Genomic DNA, 26,781 nt, shown 5'->3' on the forward strand with positions numbered 1-26,781 from the left:
GGCGATTTTGCTTCATAGTTTCCTAACCAAACATACCCCAAAAGTCAGCAACAGGTCACTTACCACCAAGAATATTTCTTAAATATCTTTCTATTTCCATATGTTTTGCATTTGTGTATATGAAATAGAGTAGATTTTGCACAGAAGTAAAAACCTTTGAAACGCCTGTCCCTCATATGTAGCATATCTGCCAATGAGAACAATATCGACCTCAACAGTTGCTAGGTGGCAAAAGCACAGCAGGAACACTACTTGTTGGTTGTGGATGGCTGCAAAGCCTCTTTATTAAAGCATGTATAGGATGATATACACTGGCAACAAAATGGAAAATTGTGCTAAAAGCTTTTCGCCATTCAGACATGTACCATATACCATTGTTGATGTAAGTGCATTAGGTCTCCTTTGAACATGGTGTTTGAATAAAAAGAGGGACAAGGGAAGAAAATACATGAATCTGTGGTCTGAATTGAAATCCAAGTAAGAGAAAGTCAGTTTTACAGAGGCTTGCTCTATAGCAATTATACCCATAACTAAAGTCCTTACAAACCCATTAATGTTTAACTTTACCATGGCATTGACATTAGAGGGAAGCTTTAATTTACTGTGGATTATTATGTTTTCTGCTGTGTTTATATTGCTATTCTAAACCCAATAATGGTTTCCTGATCTTGGGATTCTACAAATACAACACAAAATTAAATTTAGTGAAATAAATTTCAATCAGGAGATCTTGTTTCCTTCTGGGTAGATAAAGCAAATTTCCTCTACACCAAGAAGATGCAAGTCTGCTTCCTTTCTTTCTTTGTTGATTTGTGTGTTTCAAGTTGATTTAATGCATTTATGTTTTAAAAGAGAGGGTTCTCTCTGAATAATACAAAAACTTAATAATAAAGGAAGATTCAAAGATAATTTTTTTCTGAAATGAAGACCAGAAAAATAATTATTTTTTATTTCTCAATATCTCTTTACATGTGAGACAATAGATTATAATGGGAAACCAACAGGGTTATTAATTAACTCTGTGAAATTCCTTGTTTTGTCACAATCAGTTCTGTAAGGACTCCCCTGCTGAGTCCAAAACAATACTCCTGTCCCCATCCCACATGCTCTTTCTAACTCTTAACACTTGGAATAGTATAATATATTTAAACTGTTGTAGAAGGTGAAAGAGTGATCAGCTAATCTGCTTCTATTAATAATGCTTTCAAAATATGAAACATTTTATTTGCTTATTGCTTCATATTTGTATATGTTTCGTAATGTTCCAGGACTGTTGTATTCATCTAAAGAGTTTGACTGCGGCTTTTACTCTTGTAGCACTGAAAAAATACTTTGCATTATTTTCTTACCTCCGTTGCAATATGATTTTCTATCTCTGTCTTGGAGATTGCAATATATTTATCAACTCTGCCAGTAGCTTGTATATATTACATTATTTTTCTATCTTTGAATCTTGGGGCCTCTACACAATCTTCTATTTTTTTCTTTAACATTACATTTTTTAAAATATAACCATATTTCTTCCATTAAGTCTAAGACAGTTCTGCTTCATTCCTTCATAGTATTTTTTGTAAATACATAAACACTAATTTTAGACTCAAGTTTTAGAGATTCAAAATATACATTAAATGTTAACATATTCCACAATTCCCCAGTTCCACAGTGGTATTATCATATCTTGATTTGATGGAATCACAGGACTTTCCATTAGTTTTAGATACAGTAATAATTGTTACAAGATAAATGATTGATAATAGAAAGATCTGAAAAATGGCTGGTAACCTTAAGCTGATGAGCTCGACAGAAAGTTCAAAATATATTAAAATAAGTGTAAATCACAGCCATTTCCACATACAAATATGACATGATGCAAGGAAATCTGTAAATATAAATATGTATACGGTATAAAGAGGGGAGAAGTTATGAGTATAATATAGTAAATACAGTATTACATAATTTTTGTGTGTGGTAAACCGTGCAGTTACAATAAACCATTTTGCAGCAGGGCTAATAAATTCAGCATTTTTTTGTGATATTGCATACTCTGCTCATCATTTAATTGTGATAGACCTCGGTGACTGCATATAGGCAGCACAAAGTGAAACGTGAAAATATTTGAAAAGCCAAACACCATTTTGACACATGGTAGACTTTTAAAATGTTGTTATTAATATTATTGTGGTAAAAATAAATTTCCCAGTGAAATCATGTCAACGAAACTTGATACAGTTTTTTCGAGGGCGGGGGTGGTTAAATGAATTCTGCTGTTCAGTACAGTATGCTCTGGCAGAGTATGCTCTGGTCTGCTGCTTTGGCCCACAGTCTGTAAAGTCACATTATGTCCTAAAGTCTAAGTTCTGGCTACAATATGCTAAGTAGGAACTGTGTGCAAACCCTGCTTTTAATTTTCCATTTTTTTCTAGTCCTATATTCTTAGTCCCCAAGGTCCAATTCCGGAATGCACCTGCTCACCTGTCCCTTTCCATCTAACGGGACAGCCTCCCTCGACTATTCCCCGTCCGTATCCACCTCCCCGCTCAGCACGCAGGCGTGGTGAGCAGTACCGCAGGCAGGGGGCGGCAACATGGCGGAGAGAGCGGTGGTGCCTTCAGTACGACAACACTAGCAACTGCACCGCTGCTGGCTGACATCTAGAATCCAAATTAAGGGGAAAAAGATAACACGTACTGCTAATCATTTAGAAAACAAACCTCACCTGCAAGCAGCTTGCTTTTGAATGCACAGACTGGGGGAGAGGGTGGATTTTCAAGAAAAGCAGAATTTTCCCCCTATATTATTATTCCAGAATTTTCTTTTTTTTCTCTCCTCTCTCCTTGATGCTTTGGCACAGTCGGGGGTAATATAGAAGCAGGTGAGACTGCGGCCGCTCCTTCGGATTTGGGTGGAAATGTCGAGCGAGAAGCTGGTTTCAGTACCGGGTTCGGCTTCGCTCTCGGACCGAGAACCACCCCCGGGTCTTGGGCAGCAAGGGGCTACGAGTTCCGCTACCGGGGAGGTGATGGTGTCTGGTTCGGGTTCGATGGTTCTGCCGGCCGGGGTGATCAACCCCTCGGTGCCGATCCGGAATATCAAGATGAAATTCGCCGTTCTCATCGGTCTGATCCAGGTCGGCGAGGTTAGCAACAGGGACATTGTCGAGACGGTTCTGAACCTGGTAAGAACAACACAGAAACCCTACAATGCATACTGTCTGTTTAATTGCATGTATTATTAAACACTGTTCCATTTTATATGTTGCCAATGGATGCGGTATCATATCATGTTGTTACTGTGTATTTTTCAACTTAACAGGGAGATAAACGCAAACATTCTGATTACAGACAAGAAGAGATAATACATTAGGCGCAATAGCAAATTTTCTCTTAGAGGGCAATATTTGCTATTGGAGGGCACTTCAGGATTACAATCCCTGACTTTTGTCCGTTAATAGTGGCAATATTACTGCGACAATTATTTTAATTTGCATAATACTGAAGACAATTCCTTTTGTTCGTTACCGTCACAGTTTACCTGGGAACGTTGTACGAGCTTGTATTTTTTTTTGCAACTGAATACAGAAGCACAATCAGAAGTATGCAACTATATGACGTTGCCATGGGATTTTGATTCAGAAAAATCACAAAACGTTCCGATAGCTTCTGCTTGCCACGAGAAGTTCAAAGACCCCGATCATCTTTCTTTTGCAGAAAACGAGGGGATAGCTAATTTTGTTTGCCTTCTCTGTCGTTAGGTCATTTTGCTTGAGGTGGCTTAAAACAAAAGACGAAGAGCATCCGTGTGGTATTTTTTTATTATGCCTGCAAGTTCTTTATGGTGACCCTTTTTGTGTATCATTAAACAGTATGCGTATATACATATAACCCAGTCTTAGTTAACTGGTGCTTTTATAGCGCTACACGATGCTGCCCAGATGAATACTGTAGCTCCTACCCCTTTTTGTCTGCATCGTTAGCTAAGTGTTCAGAATTTTGCCTTCTGTTGCGTTTGACCGGGTACAGACTGAACCAAAGGAGCTGCGCTTACACGCAGCGAATGGAGATGGATTAAAGCAGTTTTCAGTGTTCGTGTGGTTTGGGATGCGGATCAGAGCACACATAATAACAGAGGGCCAGTGTGCACCGAGAAAGATTAGGCTGGAAAGTGTTATTTTCTGTCCAAATATCTTTCACGTTTGTGTGAAGCAGGTTTTCTGTTCAGTAGTGATCACATCGTCCACGTTTCAGTATTGCGGATCCACTGGGGTCATTCAACTCAGCTGGCGGTGGTGGTTTATCCGTGCAGGCAGCATAAGCGTGTCAAAACGCACGGTGTTGCAACAAAGTAGTGGCGTTTATAGTTGTAATTGACTGGTTCTCTCGCCTTTGTGTCCACAAAATTGCATCGCACCTTTTGAAGTGCGAGTCTGTTGAATGTTCTTGAGGAGGGCCTCGGAATGTTTTAGCCGTGTATATTATTGCATTGAGATCTTTATTCGGGATGGGGGGAAGGGATAAGCCTGCCTTTTCTTTCATGGCGCTCGCTTTCTCGAACCCATCGTAATCAAGATGCCCAGACTGTGTAGGTTACGCCGTACCATGTCTTAAATAAGATGTTGCAGTATTAAAAACCACGTAGTGCTCATAAACGTGTACAAATGAGGGTAGTACTAGCGCCTTCATTGGCAGGGAACCGCTCAGAATGTGAAAACAGTTGGTGGGGGACGTTGCTGCAGTGGTAATGTATTCAAAACCAGCCAATACTTAACAGATGGGCTTGAAGGAGATTGCAATAATAAGACAAGACTGTGCAATGCCCGGAGAAATTGAAAAAAAAACCAACTTATACTGTATGTCCAAATCATTGTGAGAATCGAACATTACGCGATACCGGCTTTGTTGGTGTTTGAGAACATGTCTGATACTTCAGTCTTGGGGAGGGTCCCGTGTTTTGTTCGTATGTCCCAGAAACCACAACCTGTGTCTTGGTCCTGCATTATTGATTGAGGCCGAATGCTCTTGAGGAGTGGTTTCTATGGAAGGCAGTGTTAATTAATAGCCTATTCGATTTAAAGGGTACATTTCGAAAAAAAAATCTGTTAATTTTAATCACGCGCTGTATAAAGGTCGTCTCACGTGTTCATAATGTTACACAATGCCAGGCTAAGCAAAAATTTGGTACTGTAAAAGGGTAAATAAAAATTACTTATTATTCTTAATAATAATAAACCCTTTTGTGCTAGATCTAACCATACTCAAGTCCAAAGAACATTTTTTCGCACTGAACTAAATAACAAAATGAAAGTCACTGTCTTAAAGTAGGCTAAGCATAAATCTCACGAGCATGAAACATACTTTATTTAGCACTTCGTTAAAATACACAGTTTGAAATAGTTTGTACAGTACTGTGCATCCACAGTGGAAAATAAAATGTGTTTCAATGAATATTGTATTTACTTTATGATAACACTTTAAGCAGTGCTATTGAGCATTATAAAATACTCAATGTATATTCTCAGTGTTTAGAGAGGCCAGAAATTCGAAAGTATTTGGCATAATTTTTGTAAGTTAGATTCGTACACAGTTTGCCCTCCAAAAAATTTAATTTAATAAACAGGCGTTTACAGTGAAGTTCTTGGGAGGTTCATGAAATGATGACAAGGAGTGTTATTAACATTCATAAACTCCAACTAGTATTTTTTCCTTGGTCGCCATAATCATGTAGACATACAGTATGGACTTCAGTATTTCGACTGCTGACTTATTTCTTCAGCCAGTGTGGGCAACCTCCTCCTGAGAATTAACAGGACTCTGTTGACATGGCTGGTTTTTAAAAAATGGCAGGAAGACAACCGTTTTGAGTGACGCGGGGTCTTTACAGTCAGCACACCTTGGGGTCTTGATTTGATTCCAGGCCGAGAAGCCTTTCTGTTTGGGGTTGGCATTTTCTTGTGAATTTCCTCCTGGTGCTCTGGTTTCCTCCCACATGCCGAAGACATAAAAGTTGGGCGAGACAAGAATCGGGGACAGGATTCTGATGGGACTCAGAAGATAACTTTGAAGGAAATAATAAGCCTCAAAGCCTCTTAGCTTTATTTTCCAAACAGTTAAGACAGCCCGGGTGCCTTTTCTCTGTCGAAAAGGAGAGTAAGTAACGTATTCATCCATGTAATGTGGTACAAACGCATTAGCATAGTATGGCTCAGTTTGTAGTAGTGGGAAATAAGGTGATCTGGAGGTACCTTGGTAGCCATTTAGTAGGATTTAGCCTGCTACTTGTCTGTAGAAAGCTACAGCCTTCTCTAAACCAACACAGACAAAGGAAACTCAAAGTGTAATTCAAGCCATGACCAAGTTAGGGAGAAGTGTTATCTCGACAAGAGGAAAGATTATTGATCTTGATCCTAATTACCACCAAGTACAGCAAACAGGTGTTGTCCTCCTATAAATATTTATGTATTCCACCAGACTGGAAGATTTATTAGGGACTGAGTTTCTTTTTTTGCAGTAAAGAAAAAAAATGAATTAAAATGAAGAGATGAATAAAAGTTGGAATGACAGGGCTGTGAGAATTAAGATGGAAATGAAGTTTAGGGGTGTCTGCAGAGAATCCCCTCAGTGTTACCAACCCCCCCCCCCTTCTCCCCGGTGAAGCTGGAGCTGGGATGTTGTGTTATGGACCAAAATGAGTTGGGTGTCCGGTTCTGGTTCTGAACGTACACTGGCATGTTTGGCTGCCGTTGGTTTTATTTAGAATCCAACTCTGTTCTTATTCTAGTTTTAGTTTTTGAATTTAAGTGCAAAGATTGCTTATAAAGATGATATGTAAAATAAGTTTAATAAGTTTCTAATTATTGTTTGGTGTGGATAGGAAGATTTCTATATTTTCATAAAAAAAAGAAAGTGAGATAGTATTATATTTCATTATGAGGGGCAACAGCCCTCTTAACTGAAACATTGTCTAGATAGTTGTGATTGCACTATGTGCAGACAGCTGGAGAACTATTGTAACAGCATTACGGTTTTAACGGCTTTAATGCATTTGAGTTAATTGATTTATACATAAAACATATAACATATATGGAACCTGCAGTTTCCATGTTATAGTAACTTTAGCAGCTGGAAGATCTTTTAAAGTACTATTCTTTTCCAGACCAATTGCATAGCTTGAAGAGGATTCTGTTTGTGCTAGAAACATCTTGCTTTTACCCGTTGGAAATCAGACATTGAGTTGTGCCTTTGTATTTATTTTCATTGTTTAGTTTGAATGCTTCGTCATGGAATTCCAAACTTAATAACAGAAGGCATGTTTGGATTATCCACTCATTTGTAGGCCTGTATCCTTTTTTTCTCTTTCTTATGTTGTGATACAATATGTATCCCCGAACAAGTAGCCCCTGTTGTGTATTCTTTGAAAACTGGTAGTTTTCACTACATTCCCCATGTGTCTCACAGTTTAAAGGTGCCTATAGCAGAACAATGTATCCCTATTGAAAGCTACAGCCTTCTCTAAACCAACACATAGATTGTGTTTAGAAAAAAACAACAGGATGTTTATAAACAAGTTAAATAAAACCCCAAAAAGGAAGTAAACTTGATACTAGTTGTGAAAAAGCAGCTATGTGTGAATCTTAGCCATTTGTTGATGCATTGTCCATATTTTAAGTGGTTTGTATGCATTAAGTAAGCAAATAGGGTAGAAGGCAAATCAGCAAGTCTCCTGAATCTGTTCTGTTGGAGAAAATATCGCATGTAATATATTGTCCGATATCATCAGACAGGAATATCTTTCAGAAGGTACGGACTAGAATCTGACCCTTTTGTGTCACATCTTCAAGCTTAAAAGGCACCGTCAAGGTATAGAGGTATTTTTAAGCTTCACTAGCCTACCCTGCTCGACTGAGCAATACTGTAGGTGGTGTGACAGGTTGTGCTCACCGATGACGCGTCTTCGCAGGACGACCACTGTAATTAGTCTTCCAGGTGGCGGTGGTAATTGACCGGCCGCCACCTACCAGCTTTTCTACCAAAAGATGCAGGATGTGAGCACGGAACGGGAGCGAGTCACTGCAAGGCCTTAAAGCAAGTGGCAGTGTTTTTGAAATCCATCTGAAGGCGCAGTGCACTCCTGCAAATGCACAGAACGCAGTACTAACATTACGTGCTGGTTTGGAGTACTGCCAGAAAACATTAGACACCTGCCTGACGCGCAGTTCTGTTTGTTTTCTGAGGCCTATAAGATGTTTTGCTTATGAATATAGGGTATGTCCATGTGGGTAGCTGAAAAGGCTAGCAAATGGTCTGTCGTTTTGTTTCGCGTTGTTCCTTTTCATTAGAAACACTGAAAAATGACAAGGATATATAGGTTGCTTTCACAATAATGGAAGACTAACTTTTATTTTAATGTATAAAGCATTTAAGTCCATTTAACAAAAAGATTAACACTGTGTTTTGGTACACTACAGGTCTGATTTTAAGGGGTGAGAAAATTAGCCGCAGATTGCCCATCAAAGTTCATGTCAGAACAAATAGGCTTTTTCTGCTTTGGATTCAGCTAAAGTAAAAAGCAAAAAAGACTTATTGTGTAAATGTCAGAGAAAATAAAGCTTGGTCATTTTTTTTTTTGTTTGTTGAGTGTCATTACTACCAATGCATTTGTTAATCAGAGACTCTTCAGACATAGTGGGCATCTTACTCTGTTTGCGCCAGGAAAAGTCAAGAAAAAAAGCATATTCGTGAGATTTTTTTTCAAGTGTGCCAAAAGTCAGAAGTTCCTGTCCTCAACCCTTCTGTTATGGTGTTGTGGTAAGAAGGTATGCTCAAGAATGGTGTAATTGATGGCAATCATTGCAATATTGTTTGGTATATGGATTCATTGTAATGAGACATTTTAAGATATCATTGGATTTTAATGTATTTTGTAAGGTCTTTAGCACAGACTGTGTTGTATAAAGTGTTCTACCAATGTCTGTTGTAAAACAGTCATATACTGTAACAGGTTGCCCTTAATCACATACAGTAATGTTAAAAATGCATTTCTTTTATGAGTGCATCTTTATTCTGCAATTTAATTAAGCCATTGAGTCACAAACGCTGTTAAATACTGGCCATTAAAATTTAAAAACAAAATCTGTAGCTATAAACAATTGTAAACGGAGGTTTTCACCAGAGTCACATTACAGAACCAAAATCAAAAAGCTTTCAGAGTGAAACATCTCTGCTGTGGATGAAAGCGATGGCAGTTTAATTCAGTCCTTGAAATTTTAAGCCTGTTTATTTACAGTGGCTTTTAGTTGTTCCAACTCTGTATCAGTTTACTAACAAAGCACATTCCTTCTTGCTTAAATGGATGGCATGGTTCCTGTGTTGCTGGAGCGGGTCAGCAAGTCACAGATAGCAAAGCAGTCTGACTAGCCCTGCCTGGTAGCCAGCACTGGAAACACTTCTCTTCACACCTGGGCCTGGTCAACAGTGAATTCAGTTTATCGGAATGACATTGGTCAAAGATCTGCATTCTCAACTATCACTTAACATCTGAAACAATTCTCATATACTGTAAAAAAAGAAAATCTAGTTTCTAAAATACATAACATTACCTCATTGAAAGTTATGCCTTCATATTAAACGTTTCCAAAAGTCTAAACAGCATAAATGTTTTGAATTGAAATATAGTGCACATTTCTTTTTTTTAATTATATTTCTTTGGACTTTTCAATTTCAGACTTTTAGTTTTGTGTTCTATTTGTCATTTTTTGTTATGTTTACAAGATTTTTGTAAGCATGTAGTTATGTAACTAGATAAACTGTCATTGCTTTACATTGCAAATATTTATTCAGTTTCTTCAGTAAATGTCACTGTTTATTTATGTAGAAAGGGGCAGCACAGTAGTTTTCACTGCTGCTTCGCAGTGCAGGGGTTCGATTCCAGGCTTGGGGTGCTATCTGTGTGGAATTTGTTCTGGTTTCTCTTGTAGCCCAAAGACTTACTGGTAGGTTAATTGGCTTCTAGGAAAAGTGGCCCTAGTGTGAGTGTGTACATGTCTGTGTGTGCCTTGTTATGGACTGCCCTCCCATTCTGGGTGTATCCTGCTTGAGCCTGTTGCTTGCTGGGAATGGCTTCATAAAGAAAATGGATGGATATGTTATTCCTTAAAACAATATTTATGCTTAAGTAAAAACCAAGGTCCTGACTCTGTGGTTATTATAAATTCCAGGGCATTTCTCAAAAAGTGTAAGGGTGTCTGGGCTAAATTTCCCCCTGGCATTTAGCAATCATGGGCTCCTAATAATCCCCATCTCTGCATTGGCTTCATCACTCTGTTCTCCTCCCCACTGATGGCTGAGGTGTGGTGAGCGTACTGGTGCACTATGGCTGCCGTTGCATCATCTAGGTGGGAGCTACACATCAGTGGTGGAGGGGTGTCCCTATTACCTGTAAGGTGCTTTGAGTGGAATGTCCAGCAATTTTAGCCCGGTGTCCATTGTTAAGTGCAGTCCAGTGTCCACTTCCTCTGTGTGGTTCAAAGCAGCACTAAACATCTCCTAGACAAACCGTTTTTTTTTATTTTAAACTTTGGTCTTTAGACAAGATGCGTTAGTGCTGAGAGATGGGAACCTGCAACTTTGATTAACTTATTTGTTCTACAGTGGGGAATTAAAATGCATAGTTTTTGGAGAGGCGATGAGATCCTTAGCTCAGGCTGCAAACCTGACTTGATCTCCAAGTTGTTTCCTTGTGTGGATCTTTTCATCTCTCCCTCTGCCTCATTCATTGCCTTCGCAGCTGGTCCTGTACTGTCCACTGAATCACATGGAGAGGAGTCCCTTTCCATGTCCAGTGGAAAGGAAGAGCTGTCTCTAAAATGCTTTGGTTTGGTTTGGTATTTAAAAGGCAGTTTCCTTCACCAGATAGTGGGGGGAAAGCAAACAATACATTAGAAATGTTAAAAGTGAAGAATTAAGGGATGCTACTCTAAACATGCACAAGTAATTTAGAATATTGTGTGCATATTTGGTGACCATATTACAAAAATTGTTTTGTTGCTTTGGAATTGGTCTCAGAACTCAAATGGCTGAACAAGACTACATTTGGTTGGGAGTGTGATTAGCGTTCTCAAAGGAAAACCAGCTTGCTGCTGTGAGTTGTGTTGCTGGACCAGTAGGTGGTTCTCTTTCCTCCGGACTCCAATTTCTAAACCGATACCCCAGTGTGGTGATTAGGGAAATAAACTATGCTGTAGGTGGTCGTGTCTTTGGGATGAGATGTTAAACAAAGATCCTGACTACTTAGCTATTAAAGGTCACATGGCGTTGTTCATAAAATGGTTGAGGTGTAACTTCAGTTTCCTGGCTAAATTCCAGTTTGGGCTTGAACATTTTGGCGTCATTTGAGCTGAAATGTTCTATAAAGCAAATTAAAGCCATCCATCCATTTTCTCATCACTTCATATCTGGGAACCTACAGTATTCCCAACAAACAATGGGCATGGATTGAGTTAACTCATTGGACTTTTCAAAATTACCAGTGAATTTAAGATTTTCTGGCGCATTGAATGTAGCCAAGGCTTACAGATTTATTTTATTTTTTATCCCGTTTTGCTGTCTGAGTATTGTACTGCTTAACAGACTTAAAATAAGTGCCCACTAATTGATTTTGAGATTAATAATGCTCCACATTGTTTAGTTTCTTTCACTGGAAAGAAAACAATTCCTTGCTCAAGAACAAGGAATGCCACAGTCTGCTGCATGTTTAGACAGGAATATGCTGCATTGGCCCAAATCTCAGACACCTTATGCATTGAACAACACGCTTCTGTTTCCACGGGAACAATTTAATGGGAATTCTAACTTCCAAATATAAAGTGGGGTGCCACAGTTGTTTCTGGGCATTGTTACTGAAGATTAAGTGACAATAGTTCTTTTAACCATGAAATAAACCTACAATTTATATATGGTCAATAAAAAATATATGGTGCTATTCATTAAAAATTGTAGAAGATTAACAGGGTTATGACCTGTGTTCGTTTACTCAGGTGAATGACACCATATTCTGTGAGAAAAACCATCTTAAACACCATAATATTCTCATCTCTGCATATAACCCAGATTGTGTTTTACCTTTCATTATGTGAAATACTGAGTACGTTTTAACATGTAGGAAGAAAAGATAATGAAGTGCTGATGTCTGTTGAAATGAAACATAAAGCTTCAAAAGTAGTTTTTTCATGTGATAAATGGAGAAAAATATATACAGTAATGAAACCATATTGTAGAATATTTTTTTATTTTTCAGATCTGTCTGTTTTGTATTGGTTTCTACATTATGTAGTCTTCACTTGCTTGAAGCCTCATTTGTGTCAGTGTATTCTGTTTTTTGTAGTTCATAAAAAAAAATCTACTCCAAACTAAATTTGTATAACATACTGTACGTGTTGAAATATATTTGTGAGGGCTCAGCATTGATCTTGATTGCATTGGGTGCTTATTTGTTGTTCGTGTGCAATTTCTGAATAGGTGCTATATATTTTTTAATTAAGTTATGTGTCCTTTCCTGTCTCTCCCGTTTCTGGGACCTATACAGTAGCTTTATGTTACAAGGACAAAGCCTTGATATGTTTTTCTCAATTTCTTAAGAGAAATGACGGCCATATGTGTAGATTAAAAAATAGCCTGCTTATTAATTATTTTGCTTGTAAGAATTATCTTCAATGTTATATCAGTCAGATTCAGTGAATTGCTCAAGAGCAACTTTGAAAAAGGAAGAGCGCGTGTTTGTTCGTAAGGAGGAAGGCAGACCAAGGTCACAGATTATGAATCGGTAACGTACCAAGCATTTGAATTCCCGATCTGACTGCTATTGTTGCTCTGATTATTGCAAGTACAGTGAGGCTAAAGACTTTCACCTTTTGATTCTGCGATTTCTTCCACTTTTAAATACAGCTTAATAAGATCCTTCAGATAGTGCCCAAGGTATCTGTGCAGGATATTTTTAATGTTTCATTGCCTTTAGTTTCAGGAGAAGCTGATACAGAAATGGAGCATTAAGGAATTTTCATTATTTAAATCCAGCAGTGACCGTGCTTTTCATTACAGTACTGCAGCAACATTTTCAAAAGTTATTTTTAGGTTTGCTTTTACACTGATTTTTATGATTGTATTGTGATGAGGTGTGCTGGGTACAAGTACTACGCCTTGCTTTTTACGTACTGGCTTTCATATGTACAATATTAAAAAAAAAACAACTTTTTTTCCGGTACAGATTTCATCATCTTATCAGTAAGAAGGTTGTTGATTGATAAGCCTATTAAAATCTAATTCCGTGGCCAGATCCCTTTTCCACTAAACATTCTGATCAGCAGGTGTTTCCACGCCACCAACCCCAGGGGGACAGGACTCGGCTCAGCTGGTCTCTGCCTTTGCCCTGCTTTCTACTGTATAATTGCAATCTGCTTTTTAAGTGGGGCACTGTTCCACAGTCATCCTCCATTTTGTAGCTTCCAAATCCGAAGGAAGTGCAACATGGCTTGTTGTATAAAATGTGCCAGTTGTGCCAGGTTCCTCTCTGTCTGAAGGCACTATACTCCTAAGAAAGTCTGGGGTTCAAGATGCTTCTGTACCAGGTTTTTCCCAATCATCAGCTTTTGAGGCTCCAGTACCTGAAACTTTGTTCCTCAGCTCGTAGTCAGTTTTAGCTCTCCATTAGTTGAAACCGTACTTGAATGAAGAATATGATTAACTGGAATATTTCAGGTCTTAAAAATTGTTGAAGGATTACTTTAATAATAACTTAAATACAGCAAGCTTTAAGAAGCTGGTACACCTTGGAAAATATTGCACATAAGCACAGTTTAGCTAAAGGGACCATTACATAACCGAGAGCTTAGCAGGAATGAAATCCAGAAGATACTGAGATCACTGTGACAGAGATTGGGAAGCCTTGTGTATATTGTAGTCTGCAGATCTTTGGCTGCTATGGAGAACAGCACCATATACAGTATGCAGAGGCTGGCTGGGGCGCAGCTAATCCCAGCAGAGCCGGTGAATTGTCAGTGCTGCACTCAGTTTGACACAGTAGGTAATCATATTTAGAGTGACTCTCACAAGGAAGAAGAGGGTCTGACTGTTTTTTTTTATTTTGGTAGCATGTTAGTGTGACTGAGACCTATTACTGTACGTGTGCTACAGGAAAAACAATGCAGGTTTTTAGTCACGCATTGCAGAATAGATGACTTGACAACACCTGGAATTAGGATTAAGGGAAGCATTCTTAACATAGCCATAGAGTGCTGTAAGTGTGTTGGTTTCCTGTATCAATATACAGATACATTAAACACAGGTTTGAACTGGCCAATAAAGGTCTGAGGTGAGTGAGCTAAGGGAAGAGATGTACAGTATAGAGATGAGGATTAGATAGAGCAGTTTTAACAGGTAGACCCAGGAAGCATTGAGTTACTACTGTTAAGGTCAGGAAAATTTGCTCCTTGTTGTTTTCATTATTCCCCTCCACAGTCTATTAAGATGCCAAGGTGAATGTGTTTCACATTGGCTTTCCAGCCAAGATAACGCACTCAGGACAAATGTGACTTGACCTGGGGTAGACTATTATGCAGGATTACTGTATCCTTATGAAAAGCCCTCAGACAGTAATGTGGGCTCAAAAAGCTTACAGCATCCATATCAGCTTGTACTATCAATTAATCATTGAATAGTATCTTCAAGCAGATGCTGCATAGCTTATGATAGGACTACATCACATTTTTATTTCTACTTCCTTTCAAAAAGGACCTGCTTAAGCCTGGCAAAGATGAAAATATTGTCCCGTTTAACCAGGTGTATCTCCAGTGCATATCTAATGTAGTGTCAGTAACTGTTTCTTTAAGATGTGGTGCTTAGACTTCTATTTAAATGAGACTGCGGTATTTGGCATTTGTTTAACTAAAAGGCAAGGTGTTAATTGGATTCAGGCATTTCATTATCTGTTACACATTAGCAGAAAAGCAGGTAGATAGCATCTGCCTTTATGGACCATTAATCATTCCTATTATTATAAGCAGTAATAGCATATCATTATACGTAATTGAAGAAAAAAAACTTTGTGAATCTGCCATTGGCATTAATCTTTGTAATGATAGCAACTTATATTGACTAATCTGCTTATTCTTAAATGGCTGTAAGTGACCCACAGTGTGTTGCTTTTCAGTTTACTGGGCTTATAAGTTTTCTCATTGTCAACAGAGAATACAACGGGCAGCTTCTATCTAATGGTGTTCTTTTATATATGTTTTAATTGACTATAATTAAAAAAAAATGGATAATACACATGCGCCTTTTCCAAAGTGAAAATTGTATGCAGTGCTACTAAATACAGTATGTGACTATACTAGACCATTTTTACAGTGGGCATTCTTGAGCACCAACACCGGTACTGGAATAACAGTTTGAGTAGACATGAATAAAATTCCAGCCATTTTGAGTAGACATGAATAAAATTGCAGGCCTTTTATTTGATAAATATTTGCCGGGTGCTGCCAGGAAATGGTTTGGGATTAGTTGACCAGGACTGTCAGGTTTCCAGAAGGTGATGGCTACAGACTGGCAGTAGCCCCAGCCGGAAATGTGTCCCTCTTCCAATCAGTGTGAACTTTCCTCTCGGGCACCATGGAGCTGCAGCACTTTAAAATATGGGCAGTTCAGTGATTGGCTAGGTCAGAGGAGTTGGTCTGCCCTTCCTCATGCTCTACATACATCCAAAGTCATAGCTTTAAGCAAGTATACCAACAGCAGTTGGCAATTCCTAACTGAGGGGACATCAAGTGTAGAAAAATAGAACAAAATATTGATATTCATGATTTTTCCAGCACTATGTTTGTATGCATTTGCATTGCAATGGTTATGAGAGATAAATGTGTTTTTTTTTCTTATTTGTAGAGGTGGTACATTGACTTAATTTGAAATGCTTCGTTTTGACAGGTAGGTACTGTAGCAGTGCAAGAGATCAAACTTGTTTAGCCGGCGTCACAGTTCACCTCATTGGGTATGCAGCGGGGAATTTCTCATATATCACCAACGGCGCATCAGATCTTACCAGAAAGATGATGAACAGATTTCAGCAGTGTGTCAGGTCTTGCCATCTGTAGATTTCACACCTTGTTAAGCAGATATTTTAACTTAGCTCTGATAGATAGTGGATTGGGTTTGTCTAGTGTTCATTTGCTGTTTTGTTGGGGGAAAACCGTCTGGATTACGACATGGATTCAGTGAATACTTACATTTCTCTTACCGGATTTTATTATTTTTATTTTTCTGCAGTGTTTAAGCATGCCTTCTTTGCTCCTAAACGTCACACATCTTATGGACAGCATTCCATATTGAGAATTATTAATGTGACTTAAAATGGTGAAAATGAGTAAAACCTTTGGCTGTGAAGTGAATGACCAATTTGAAGTGCTTCCTTATCTTGGATATCTACAGTGTAATGCAGAACACAATGTGGAATATAGTTGTAATGGCCATGTACTAGGGCAGCATGGTGGTGCAATGGTTAGCATTGCAGCCTAGCAGCTCTGGGGTCGTGGGTTCAGTTAGTGACGTGCTGTCTCCATGGAGTTCGTATGCTTTCCTCTTGTTCGGATGGCACTCTTCACTCAAGGTCAAGAGCTCTCAGCCCTTGTGTTAAAGAATAACATAAATATGATAAGATATTGCTGTAAAGCAAGATGGAAGTTAAATGAAATTGAACCTTTATTATTCACCATAGAGGAGAACTCTGTCAATAGTACAACAGTTCCATGTGAAAGTTCATGAGTCCAGCTGCTTTCTTGGGGGGAACATCTTATCTGCAACTGATATCACATTAAATTGCATGTGAGATTCATCCAAAGATTATTTAATATAAGATATGTTCTGGTAATCAGATTGACTTATTTCAAAATTGTGTAAACTGTAGGATTAAAAATATATCTATATTCTTTAAAAGGAAATAGGATAATATAAGGTATTAAGAATGTATTTTTTACATGGGTATGATAGATACAAGGCATGTCAGCACACCATCAGTACAAAGACTTAGTTAACAACGATTGCCAGATATCATACAGTAGTTAACCGGAGAAGCCTACTTATTGTCATGTTCTTCCAGAACAGAAGAACTGCACAAAGATTCACACTTTGCTGCTGTTCTTTGCCACTATCCCTTATCTCTCCTAATTAAGGTGTTTTGCAATTAATCATTCATGGCCAATGAGTATAAGATTAAAGTCGGTACAAGATAAAATATGCTAATTAAGCCTCCACCTTCTTTCTTCATGGTGGATTGAATTTTAAGAAAGGAAATTGTTTCATGAGGTTAAAGTAAAAGCTACCTTATTTTGGAGAGCAAGTATTCTGCGTGGTGTCTAGTTTTGAAATACCCTGCCTTTTAGTTATGCCTTTTCACATTTTCTTGAAGGCTTATCCTTCATGGTAAAATGTTTATCTGTGTAGAAAAGTATGGGTTGAACTGTTCACTACTCTGTTTTTATGCCAGCAGATAATGTAGATTTAATTTATAGACCATAATTTATTACAGTTTATTTTAAACTGACACATACTGAAATGTATTTCCCAGGGATTTCATTAAACCATACTGCTGCCTAGACTAAATTATCTTCTGCAGGATTATTGTAGGAAGAAAGTGTACTGAGGATAAAATATTCAACAAAACTCAAATTTATATAGCTCTCTTCATCTCTGTTAAGAAACTTAAAGTACTTCAGAAGTATGTGTGCTAGAAAACTGCATGATAGCCTGATATTGTAAGAGCCTGTATAAATGAACAGAAGGCTGTATTGCTTTACAAAAAGCAAGTTTAATCAGTCTTATATTCAAAGAATACACTTACTGGCGCAAATAGTTTGGACCCCCACTGAATAATTTGTTGAGCTTCTATGAGCAGCAAGTACAGCTTGAATAGGCAGTGACTGTGTTCCACCAGGTTTCAAGATATTTGCAGCCCAATCCCATTCTTATAGATGGACCACCTTCAGCTGGGGTTGTGATGAGGGTAACAGTGTTTGATATTAAACTGCATGTTCCATTGACTCCACCACACTTCTTAATAGGACTGAGACCTGGGGAATTGTTTTGAATGGAGATGGTGATGAGTCTGTTTCACATTACTCAAGGCCATACATTTCCTGCTGCTGTGTGCATCATCTATTTGACGGTGGGGTGGTGGTGGGGGGTCCTAATATTTTTGCTTGTGAGCCCATACCAGTAACTTATTTTTAAATTTTGCATTCAGGAACTCATTTATAAGTGATGGCTGTGTCATGGACATCTACTACTATGTATCAAAGAAATGAATCCAAGAAACCATTACTTGTTTGGTGATCCTAACACTTTTATAATCTGCTAATGCTTTATTGATGGCATAGTGGTCAATGACAATGGCTCAGTCAGTGGCTCAGTAACTTGGATGTCCAGTTAAATGTCCTTCCGTGAAAAGGTGTTAAATCATTTTTAATTGAAACCCTTCATACAGAAAACCGATGGTACAGCGAAAACATGGACACGCAGGTAGTGTGTGTTGATTTTATTTTCAAACATTGAAAGGTAACAGCTGCCAGCTTGAAACTGTAGACTGTGGACTCTGGACTGTAAAACCTGTTTGTTTGTCCTGCCAGCTGTGTGTGTTAAATGAAAGAAAGTAGTGAAGTCCCAGTGAAGAGACAGATGTAGAATGTGTTCAGCTTTATTTGGCTTGAAAAATAATTTGAAGGAATGAATTTCTGAGCATCCAGTCCTTTTCCTAATGTGATATTGGTTTAGTGGTGACTGCGTCTGAAGACGTCAAGCAGTTATATCGTGGAAGCCTTCTCTCGAAGACAAAAACTGGACTTCGATATGTTTCCCATCAGTTCACTCTGAAAGACAGCACTGATTATGAAGCAGTTTTTTAATTAACTTCTGAGAGTCATTGCCATGGTATTCTATGCTGCAAGTTCTGAGAGCTGCATATTGGCATAACAATTGCAAAAAGTAAGGGTCGCACGTCTCTTTGAGTGGCCCAAATAAATCTATTTCCTTTCTGAGAGTAATACAGGGGCTTTGTCTTCAAAGTTATATTGAGGTGACCTGCATATCCGGAAAACCATAGAAAGTAATGCTTAATGTTGTAAGCATTTTATTTTATGTTAGCCTTTGCTCGATTTTGCATATGGTCCTCAGGTGTCATTTATACTTTAGTAATCATGAACTGGCATCATACATGGCTGTGTTCATGAAGTAGCCAGCTTTCTTGGCACGCTTTATCAAGCGGTAACAGTCCTAAAAAAATGTTTAACCCATCTTTGGCAGATGAAGGATGCCTTATTAGTTAAATTCTTGTAGTAAGTCTTATTTTTGTTTCACTAATTTTCCCTTAATGTGTTTTAGCACCGAGGTGAGCTAAACCTTGTACAGCAGTCATATTCTTTCCCTTTGTGTTTTCTACATTAAGCTTGAGTTAGGTTTCTAAACAGCTGACTTTTTCACAGCACACTTAGTTAACATGGGAGAGAGCAACATAACAGTGTTCTGGAATAACCCAAAGTGACCACATACAGTATATGACTATATTTAATGAGTGCGAAAGAAAAAGAAGACTGAAAATGATAACCATAAGCCGCTGAGATATACAGTCATTAAAAGCCTTTTGAAACACTTAGGTCTGACAGTTGTCATGTAAAACCACATCAGATGTATTATCTGCAGTAGTCTTAAGAGTAATATCATATACTGTACATAAAGGGTTCAACCACCATCCTTTCCAGGGGATCATTTGTAAGTGTCTTGTAAGAAGACTTGAGTTGGCTTAAGGAAAGATACTGTGTAACAGGGAGTCAGCTGTGAAATGAGACATTGTAGATTTTACAGTGCAGCATTTTTTTACCCTGTATAGAAGCTATTTTTTTCTGCTAGAATACATTAGGATTATTGAAGAAAAATTAAAACTGGTCTTCTGCAAATTTGGATACTTACCTGTAGGAGATGAAAAACGCCTTACAACATTTTTTGGAAATCCTTTAAAAAAGTCACCGATGCCTTTCCCTTGTATCAGTGCTAGAGAGATATGCATTACAGGGGCTGTCTGGAGTTGATAATACGGGTGTCTTTCTGTGCCTGCCACAACATTTTCACAGACTGCCACGTTTTGTAGCTACAAAAAAACAAATAAGCTTGGAGGCTCGTTTGTAAAAGATCACAGTTCCAACCATTGACAGATATGCAATCCTACTTTTTATGCTCAGTGAGGGGAAAGAATTTACCATGTTCTTTCAAAGAAAAACAAATGGCTTTCAAGGATTGAAAGCTATCATGAATTGTTTGAAGTGGGAATTATTCAGCTCATCTAGCACTGACCCCTGTCTGCCTCAAATCTAAGTCAGCATTTTTTTGGACCCCATATACACTGTGATATGCGCTAAGCCGTATCTTGTAATTGCCGATTCTGGTCGGCATTAAAAAGTTTAAAAACATTTCAGATGGCCCAAGGCCTGGGAGCAGTCACATTTGAGAAAGGGCAGCCATAAAGTGGCTCCAGGCTGTCCTAAAAAAGCAGGTGTGGAAGGGGTTTCTTAGTTGATGTGGCTTCTAGGCTATTACAAGTTTTTTTTATTGTGCAGATTTAACAGTCTGGTAAACAAGCACCTGTGGTCCACCTTTGAAGCCTTTGAGGATAATTGTATAGCAATATGCTTTTTGGTTTATTTCTTTCTTCTGTCATCCTGTCCTGCAGGACAGATTACTTAATGAGCTGGTTAGTTCAGTTTATTAATGCAATGGGGCTTGGCATTAGCTGGTTTCTGGCCCATTATGTCATTATTTTTTGACAGCTAAGTAGATTAATTCGTACTTAAGAAAGGAGAATGAGGAAAGTGGAGGTGGTGGGGCTTTACATTTGTTAAATTTTGGAGGTCAGATACATTTACCGCAGGAAACTTAATGAGTTTGGGGTTTTTCCTGGACACCTACTGTTCTGCGTGCTTGCCAGGATTAGCAGATTCTTTCTGGGTGAGCAATAAAGAGCAAATACTCAGTGTAAGCAAAATAAAAAAAGAAACTAAGCACTGAACCTTGTTCTGCTTTGTTTAATCTTTTTATTTTACGGTACATTGTTCTACCCTATAGCAATCTGTAATACTGTAGGTTCAGAAACATTTACATAGCATCTTAAGGTTGATCCAGTCACAAGCCAGAAAGCCAAGCAAACTTTGGCCTAAAAATCTGTCCTATTGCTTATATAACATTCAGACATTCATTTTTTTCTCTCCCTTTTTTAGCATAGTCAAAGCAGACCCATAAACCGGATCAGCATGGCATAAATTCATTTCGATCCATGCACAGTGTGAATTATATTCAGATATTGCTTTGTATAGGCCCCATCTCAAGATGCTATATTAAGATGCTAAGTTATAGATGTTCTTTTTTGAAATGTGCGTTGTTCTTCTGTTGTCCTTATTATATCTTAATAAGCACTGAAATGCAATTCCAAACATTATAAAAAAATATACTGTCCTCCAATATAAGTTGTATCTTGAGTGTTAAGTGATTCTGTGCACTTTCTACCAAATATTTTAGTCTTTCCTGCATTTGAATTATGCTTCTGATGCATTATTTAACCATGTGTGCCTTGTTGGCTTCTATGTTAACTTACAAATGACTGCAATGCACTGTGTTTTTTGTATCATATAGGTTCAGGGTTCACTTATCATAGCTGTCACTTTGTATTTGGGTTTTGTTCTCTGCATATGTAGCATTATTTATTGGCAAATTTGCATAATCAAATTAAATTATTCATTTGCCATATTATATGGAGCAGCACTATGCAGAGGAGATTAACTTCGGGCCACAATTACATTGCGCCAGTGATTGTTGAAATGTAAAAACCAAGAGAAGCAGAGCTGACATTTTAAGTCTGTTAAAGGTTTAATATTAAAAATGCTTTGAGCAAAGTGGGTCATCATTAAACCTTAAATCTTCATTTTCGTTTAACTAATTAAGGTGTTGCCAATGTGCTGTACTGTATGTGGTAGTTATCTTGCTCTTTGAGTTAGCCCTGGTTGGTTCAGCTTTGTTGTTCGGGAAATAAAATTTATAAGTTAGGAAAGCACTTTCAATTCAAAACTTTACACCTAACCGGTCACTGTTTTCATCTCAAAACCATAATATCACCTTGCAGTGAATTTAGGTGTTGTGCACAGAGACTGTAACAAAACTGGATACAAAATGTAACTTCATGGCAGTACAAATGTTAAATGTTATCTAATTTATTAATTTGAACTAAATGGACCTCATCAGATTGTTTAATTTTGTCTAATTTTTTCATTATTTGTCAAATTTTCTTTATTTGTCCATTTTTTTTCATTATTCAAGAAAATGCAAGTATAATTTTGTTTAATAAACGTTCATGAGAAATATCCTTTTATGTTGTTTTACACAAAAACATTTCCAGAAAAATGTTGACAGCAAAGATTTGTTGTAAGAAAACGGTATGAAAGAGTATCTGTAGTTAAGTGGAGAGATTGTAGAAGGGCAGAAAACACTCTCAGGCCAGTGTGGGAGGGGAGAGGGAGAGAGGAGCTCCCTAGCATGCAATGTACAGTGCTGTATATGTCTGAATTTGAAGTGACTTCTGAGATAGGGAGCTCTATTTACAAAGCAGCAAGATCAGGTAACTCAGTGCACATCGCACTGTATGATCTTGAAAACTCATTGCAAGATCTTTTAAACATATCTGATTACGAACAGCCTATTCCTTTAATCATAGCTAATCAGAATAAGTCACTCACTTTTCTTTGGTTTATCGCAGTGGAATCTGGTGCCTGCTACTTCTGAACAGGCTAGACCTCCAATTTTATATTGGCTGACTTAAGGAGCACTGCAGCTCGTTTTACCAGCTGCTCCACATTCTGAGATTCAGTCAATGGCTTATTTCTGGCACAACATAGAAGAGATTTATTCTTCACATTTGAAGCTCCGCATTCCCTTAAAGCATCAGAGGAACCTTCTCTCCTGGTTTTATTTGCTGTTTTATCTGTCTTTATAATCAATGTTTTAAGTAACCCCAGTCAGGGAAGAAGTGGTCAACATGGAAAAAAACAGGACAAGTTCTTGGTACTGGATGTCTGTTAGAATGTCCAGTAATATTATTATTATTATTATTATTATTATTATTATTAATAATGACCTTTATTTTATATAGCACCTTTAAAGGTGGCTTCTCAAAGCGCTTTACAGGATGACAACAACAATAAATGAGAAGAATACACAAGATAAAACACAATTACAATATAGAGAGGAGACCGTGGATGGTGGTACTAAGAAAAGCAGAGGGGTGAAGAATGGAACCAGTTAAGTAAAGGCTTTTCTGAAGAAGAGGGTTTTGAGTCTGGATTTGAAGGAGTTTAGAGAAAGTGACTCTCTGATATCCTTGGGGAGAGAGTTCCAGAGCTTGGGGGCATAACAGGAGAAGGCCCTGTCACCCATACAATGTAGACGGGCTTGTGGGACAGTAAGGAGAGCAGAATATTTCTATGAATGAAGCTTCACGGGTAGCTGTCATATAGTTAATCTGGCAGTTCAGCTTCTACAAGTTCCATCAGTTTGTCTTTGTATTACAGCTAGACTGCTGTTTATAAATCGAGAATAATAGTAATAATTAAAACTTTCTTTAAAAAGAGCAGGTTAAGAGAATTCATATTGGAAATTGGGGTTTTTCTGGGAAAGTGTGCTGATGGCATTAACCTGACTTTATTTGCTTCTGTGTCCATTGGAACATTTTTTGTATCCAACCAGATGACAAACTTTAACAAAAGGTGACATTTTGAATTAAAGGCAAGGTCTGTGTTGCTAGAAAGCAGAAAGACATGGTGCAGAATTTTTTGTTGTGGTGTTAGGTGATATTGCAAGTCATGGTAATGAATAGGTCATTCAAGTGACTGCAGAAGAACCATAGAAATCTGCATTTGAGTTTAGGGGACAGTATGATTTATTTTCTTGTCGGTGACTTCTGGGGAGTTTCTTTCTGAATTGTGTACATCAGCTGTGCATTTTGCATGAATCATTTAAAATTCTCATGTTTCGAAATCAAGAAAAATGACACCTTTTGTTAATGTGTAGGGTTAAATACTGGTATTATACTCTATAGAATAGGCCCTGGAAAGCTAGGATTTTAATATTTGAAAGATGGACTAACACTGACCACCCTATCATGTAGGGGGAAAGCTTAAAATACATACATGAATGATTCATCATAGACATTACAGAAAACATCCATAAATCTCTATGGTTTAGACTAAATCAGGACTTTGACCATCTTTAATATAGAAAAAATCAAACACTGTACATCAGTGATTGTGTTGTAATATAAGTTACAATGTAAGTTACAATGAATTTTGTTAAATTGTGGAGCTCTTTGACATTGATTGTTTACTTGTATCTCTCCTAGCTGAAGCAAAACGTGATGTTGATTTGTAAGAGCGCTACAAATTGGGGTTTGTTGGGAAAGGTGGTATGGGTGCATACTGCATGTTTTACGAAGGAGAGGCGGCCATTTTGCTGGCCTCTCCAGTCTGTGAATTAGTAAGTTATTCATCTCATCCATCCATTTCTTGAAAGCAGCTGTGTCTCATGTCTGGTCTGTTCCATACTCCCACTTTTCTGTGAAAAGTGTCTCCTCTTCTCAGTGTTAAATGCACTTCCTAATAGTTTCCAGAGTGGTTTGTGTTTCACTGTTCTTTTTGTAGAGTTAATTGTGAAAAAAATACCTGAGTCAGGTTCATTCATAGGTTTCTCTGTGCAAGCCTAAAGAGTTTAAGAGATTCAGTTCCTTCATCCTGTTGGTGTAGGGCATTCCTTTAAGTCCCAGGAAGTGTCTGGTTGCTCTTCTCTGGACTGATTCCAGAGCAATACATTCTTTTATAATGTCGTGACCAAAGTGATGATAATTGTAATAGCTTTACAAATGTGTTACAGAATTTTAACTTAACATCGCTTGATTTAAATTCTGTACTTCCCAGCATATATGGCTGTATTGTGTTTACCTTTTTAAATGCTTCCCCACTTTGTTTAGGGAATGTAAGTGATGCAACAATATAAAAACCCAAGTCCTTTTCAGTGAGTAGCATGTTCTGTCACGGCATTTCCTATTTTGTATTTGTAATTTTGTTTTTACTACCTCTCCACTTGTCTACATTAAAAGTCCTCTGTCAGGTGTTTGTCCAGTCTGGAATTGTATATAAAATGTGAGCTATTTCTGGACCTTCCGCAGCAGAAATAGCCCGGGAAGCAAGCTATAGCTCATCATCTTCGTTTTCAGAATCGTAATCTATTGGTTCTCCTTGCAGCATATTTCACTACCAAGCCTGTAAACATCAAGAAAACCTGCAGAGAACACTTGTAAAACTACTGGGTCTCCTGTCAAATACAAAACCAGTGAAACATAAGATGAAAATCCACTATCTGGCTGAGCAGGGCCCAGTTCTTTAGGATTTGCACAGGATTAGCTTGGACCTGATAACTGCAAGTTCTGTGCACTTTTATGTTACATCAGGTTGAAACCCAGAATGTTCAACAATGGCTTTAAAAATCTTTGAGAATGCTCGGTTCTTTGTTGTGAAGCTGCGCAGGGCTTCAGACAGGGCTTATTTTCTTAGAGGCAGCAGCCAGTAGATCAGTTATTTCTTTGCAAGGTTCCCAGAATTGACACGTATTTGTCATGGGCAGAGTGAGATCAATTGATAGATCAATTTTCAGCCTCTGTGCGGAGAACAGATTAAAAGCTGCAGAGCATCTTGTGTTGGGTGCATTAGTGTGGTTTTGTTTGTCATAATAAAACAGAAAAGCTCCCTACTGTATAGTTAATATTAAACCATCCCCTATGGCTCTGTGTGTCTCCCTCTTAAATGTGTGTTGTGTCAATATTTCTTAAAATGTGTAACCTGTTAAATTAGGGAGCTAATAATTACTTCAGTGCTAAAACATTCAGTGCATTACCTTCTGTCTTTTCAAAATACTGATAACATGGACTGTGATTTGTAATGGTGAGGGGAAAAACAGCAAAAGGCTTTTTAAATTGAGATTTTTTTTCTCAATATGTGGTTAATTTTCCAAATATTCTGCTTGCTTGTGTAGGAAAATCAGTCATTTCAGTGATTTTTAAAATTGCTTTAAACAACATTAATGCAAGATGATGAAGCAGTCCAGATGTAATGAGATTTATTGGGTGGTGGTATTTCAAAGGGACAGCTTTTTTTTTTCACAAAAATTAAGAAAGTTAATCCAGTAAGTTATCAAGGCTCTGTGACCTGATTACATATATTTCAGGTTTTGTTTTTCAGACTATATTATCAGGTGTTGTCTCTCTAATATTTCTTGTTCCTAGCTGTCAAAAAGAGTCCCAGATTTGTCCAAGTGAATAATTCCATGTTAAAGCCAATGCATGAAATGTTTATCCAGGTCATGGGATGGTGTGATGGTAAAAGCCCACTGTTACTACCCAATTGGCTGAAGTGACATTGACTGTATTGTACAATCCTCTTCATTATGTACTACACATGTACATAAATACAGTCAAGAAATTAAATTGTAGGCAGTCAAATAGGATTTGAATGTTGATACATGTACTGTATGTGCTAGCATTTCTTTGGCATCTTAAGTTTGAAACTGAAATAAAAATCCATACAGGCTACCTGATGTTTTATTGGCCAGAGTGACAATGCTGTCTCTGACCTCCTTCCAATGAGAGTGTTGTATGGAGTTTGCAGAT

The 26,781-nt window shown here is 37.8% G+C and overlaps 1 protein-coding gene across 5 annotated transcripts in view; it reads left to right on the forward strand.

Moving 5' to 3' along the window:
• Positions 1-2,908: 2,908 nt before the first annotated feature.
• Positions 2,909-26,781, forward strand: part of nbeaa (neurobeachin a) — a 356,961-nt gene continuing 333,088 nt past the window's right edge. For 2 of the 5 annotated variants that reach the window (XM_088922429.1, XM_088922430.1), the window contains exon 1: positions 2,909-3,175. In XM_088922429.1, the coding sequence (XP_088778555.1) occupies positions 2,909-3,175 (267 nt within the window). The remainder of the gene's footprint in view (positions 3,176-26,781) is intronic. The other 3 variants (XM_088922432.1, XM_088922434.1, XM_088922431.1) reach the window with 2 other exon arrangements.

This window comes from Atractosteus spatula, chromosome 7, assembly GCF_055471065.1.
Source record: "Atractosteus spatula isolate fAtrSpa1 chromosome 7, fAtrSpa1.hap1, whole genome shotgun sequence".
Taxonomy (NCBI): domain Eukaryota; kingdom Metazoa; phylum Chordata; class Actinopteri; order Semionotiformes; family Lepisosteidae; genus Atractosteus; species Atractosteus spatula.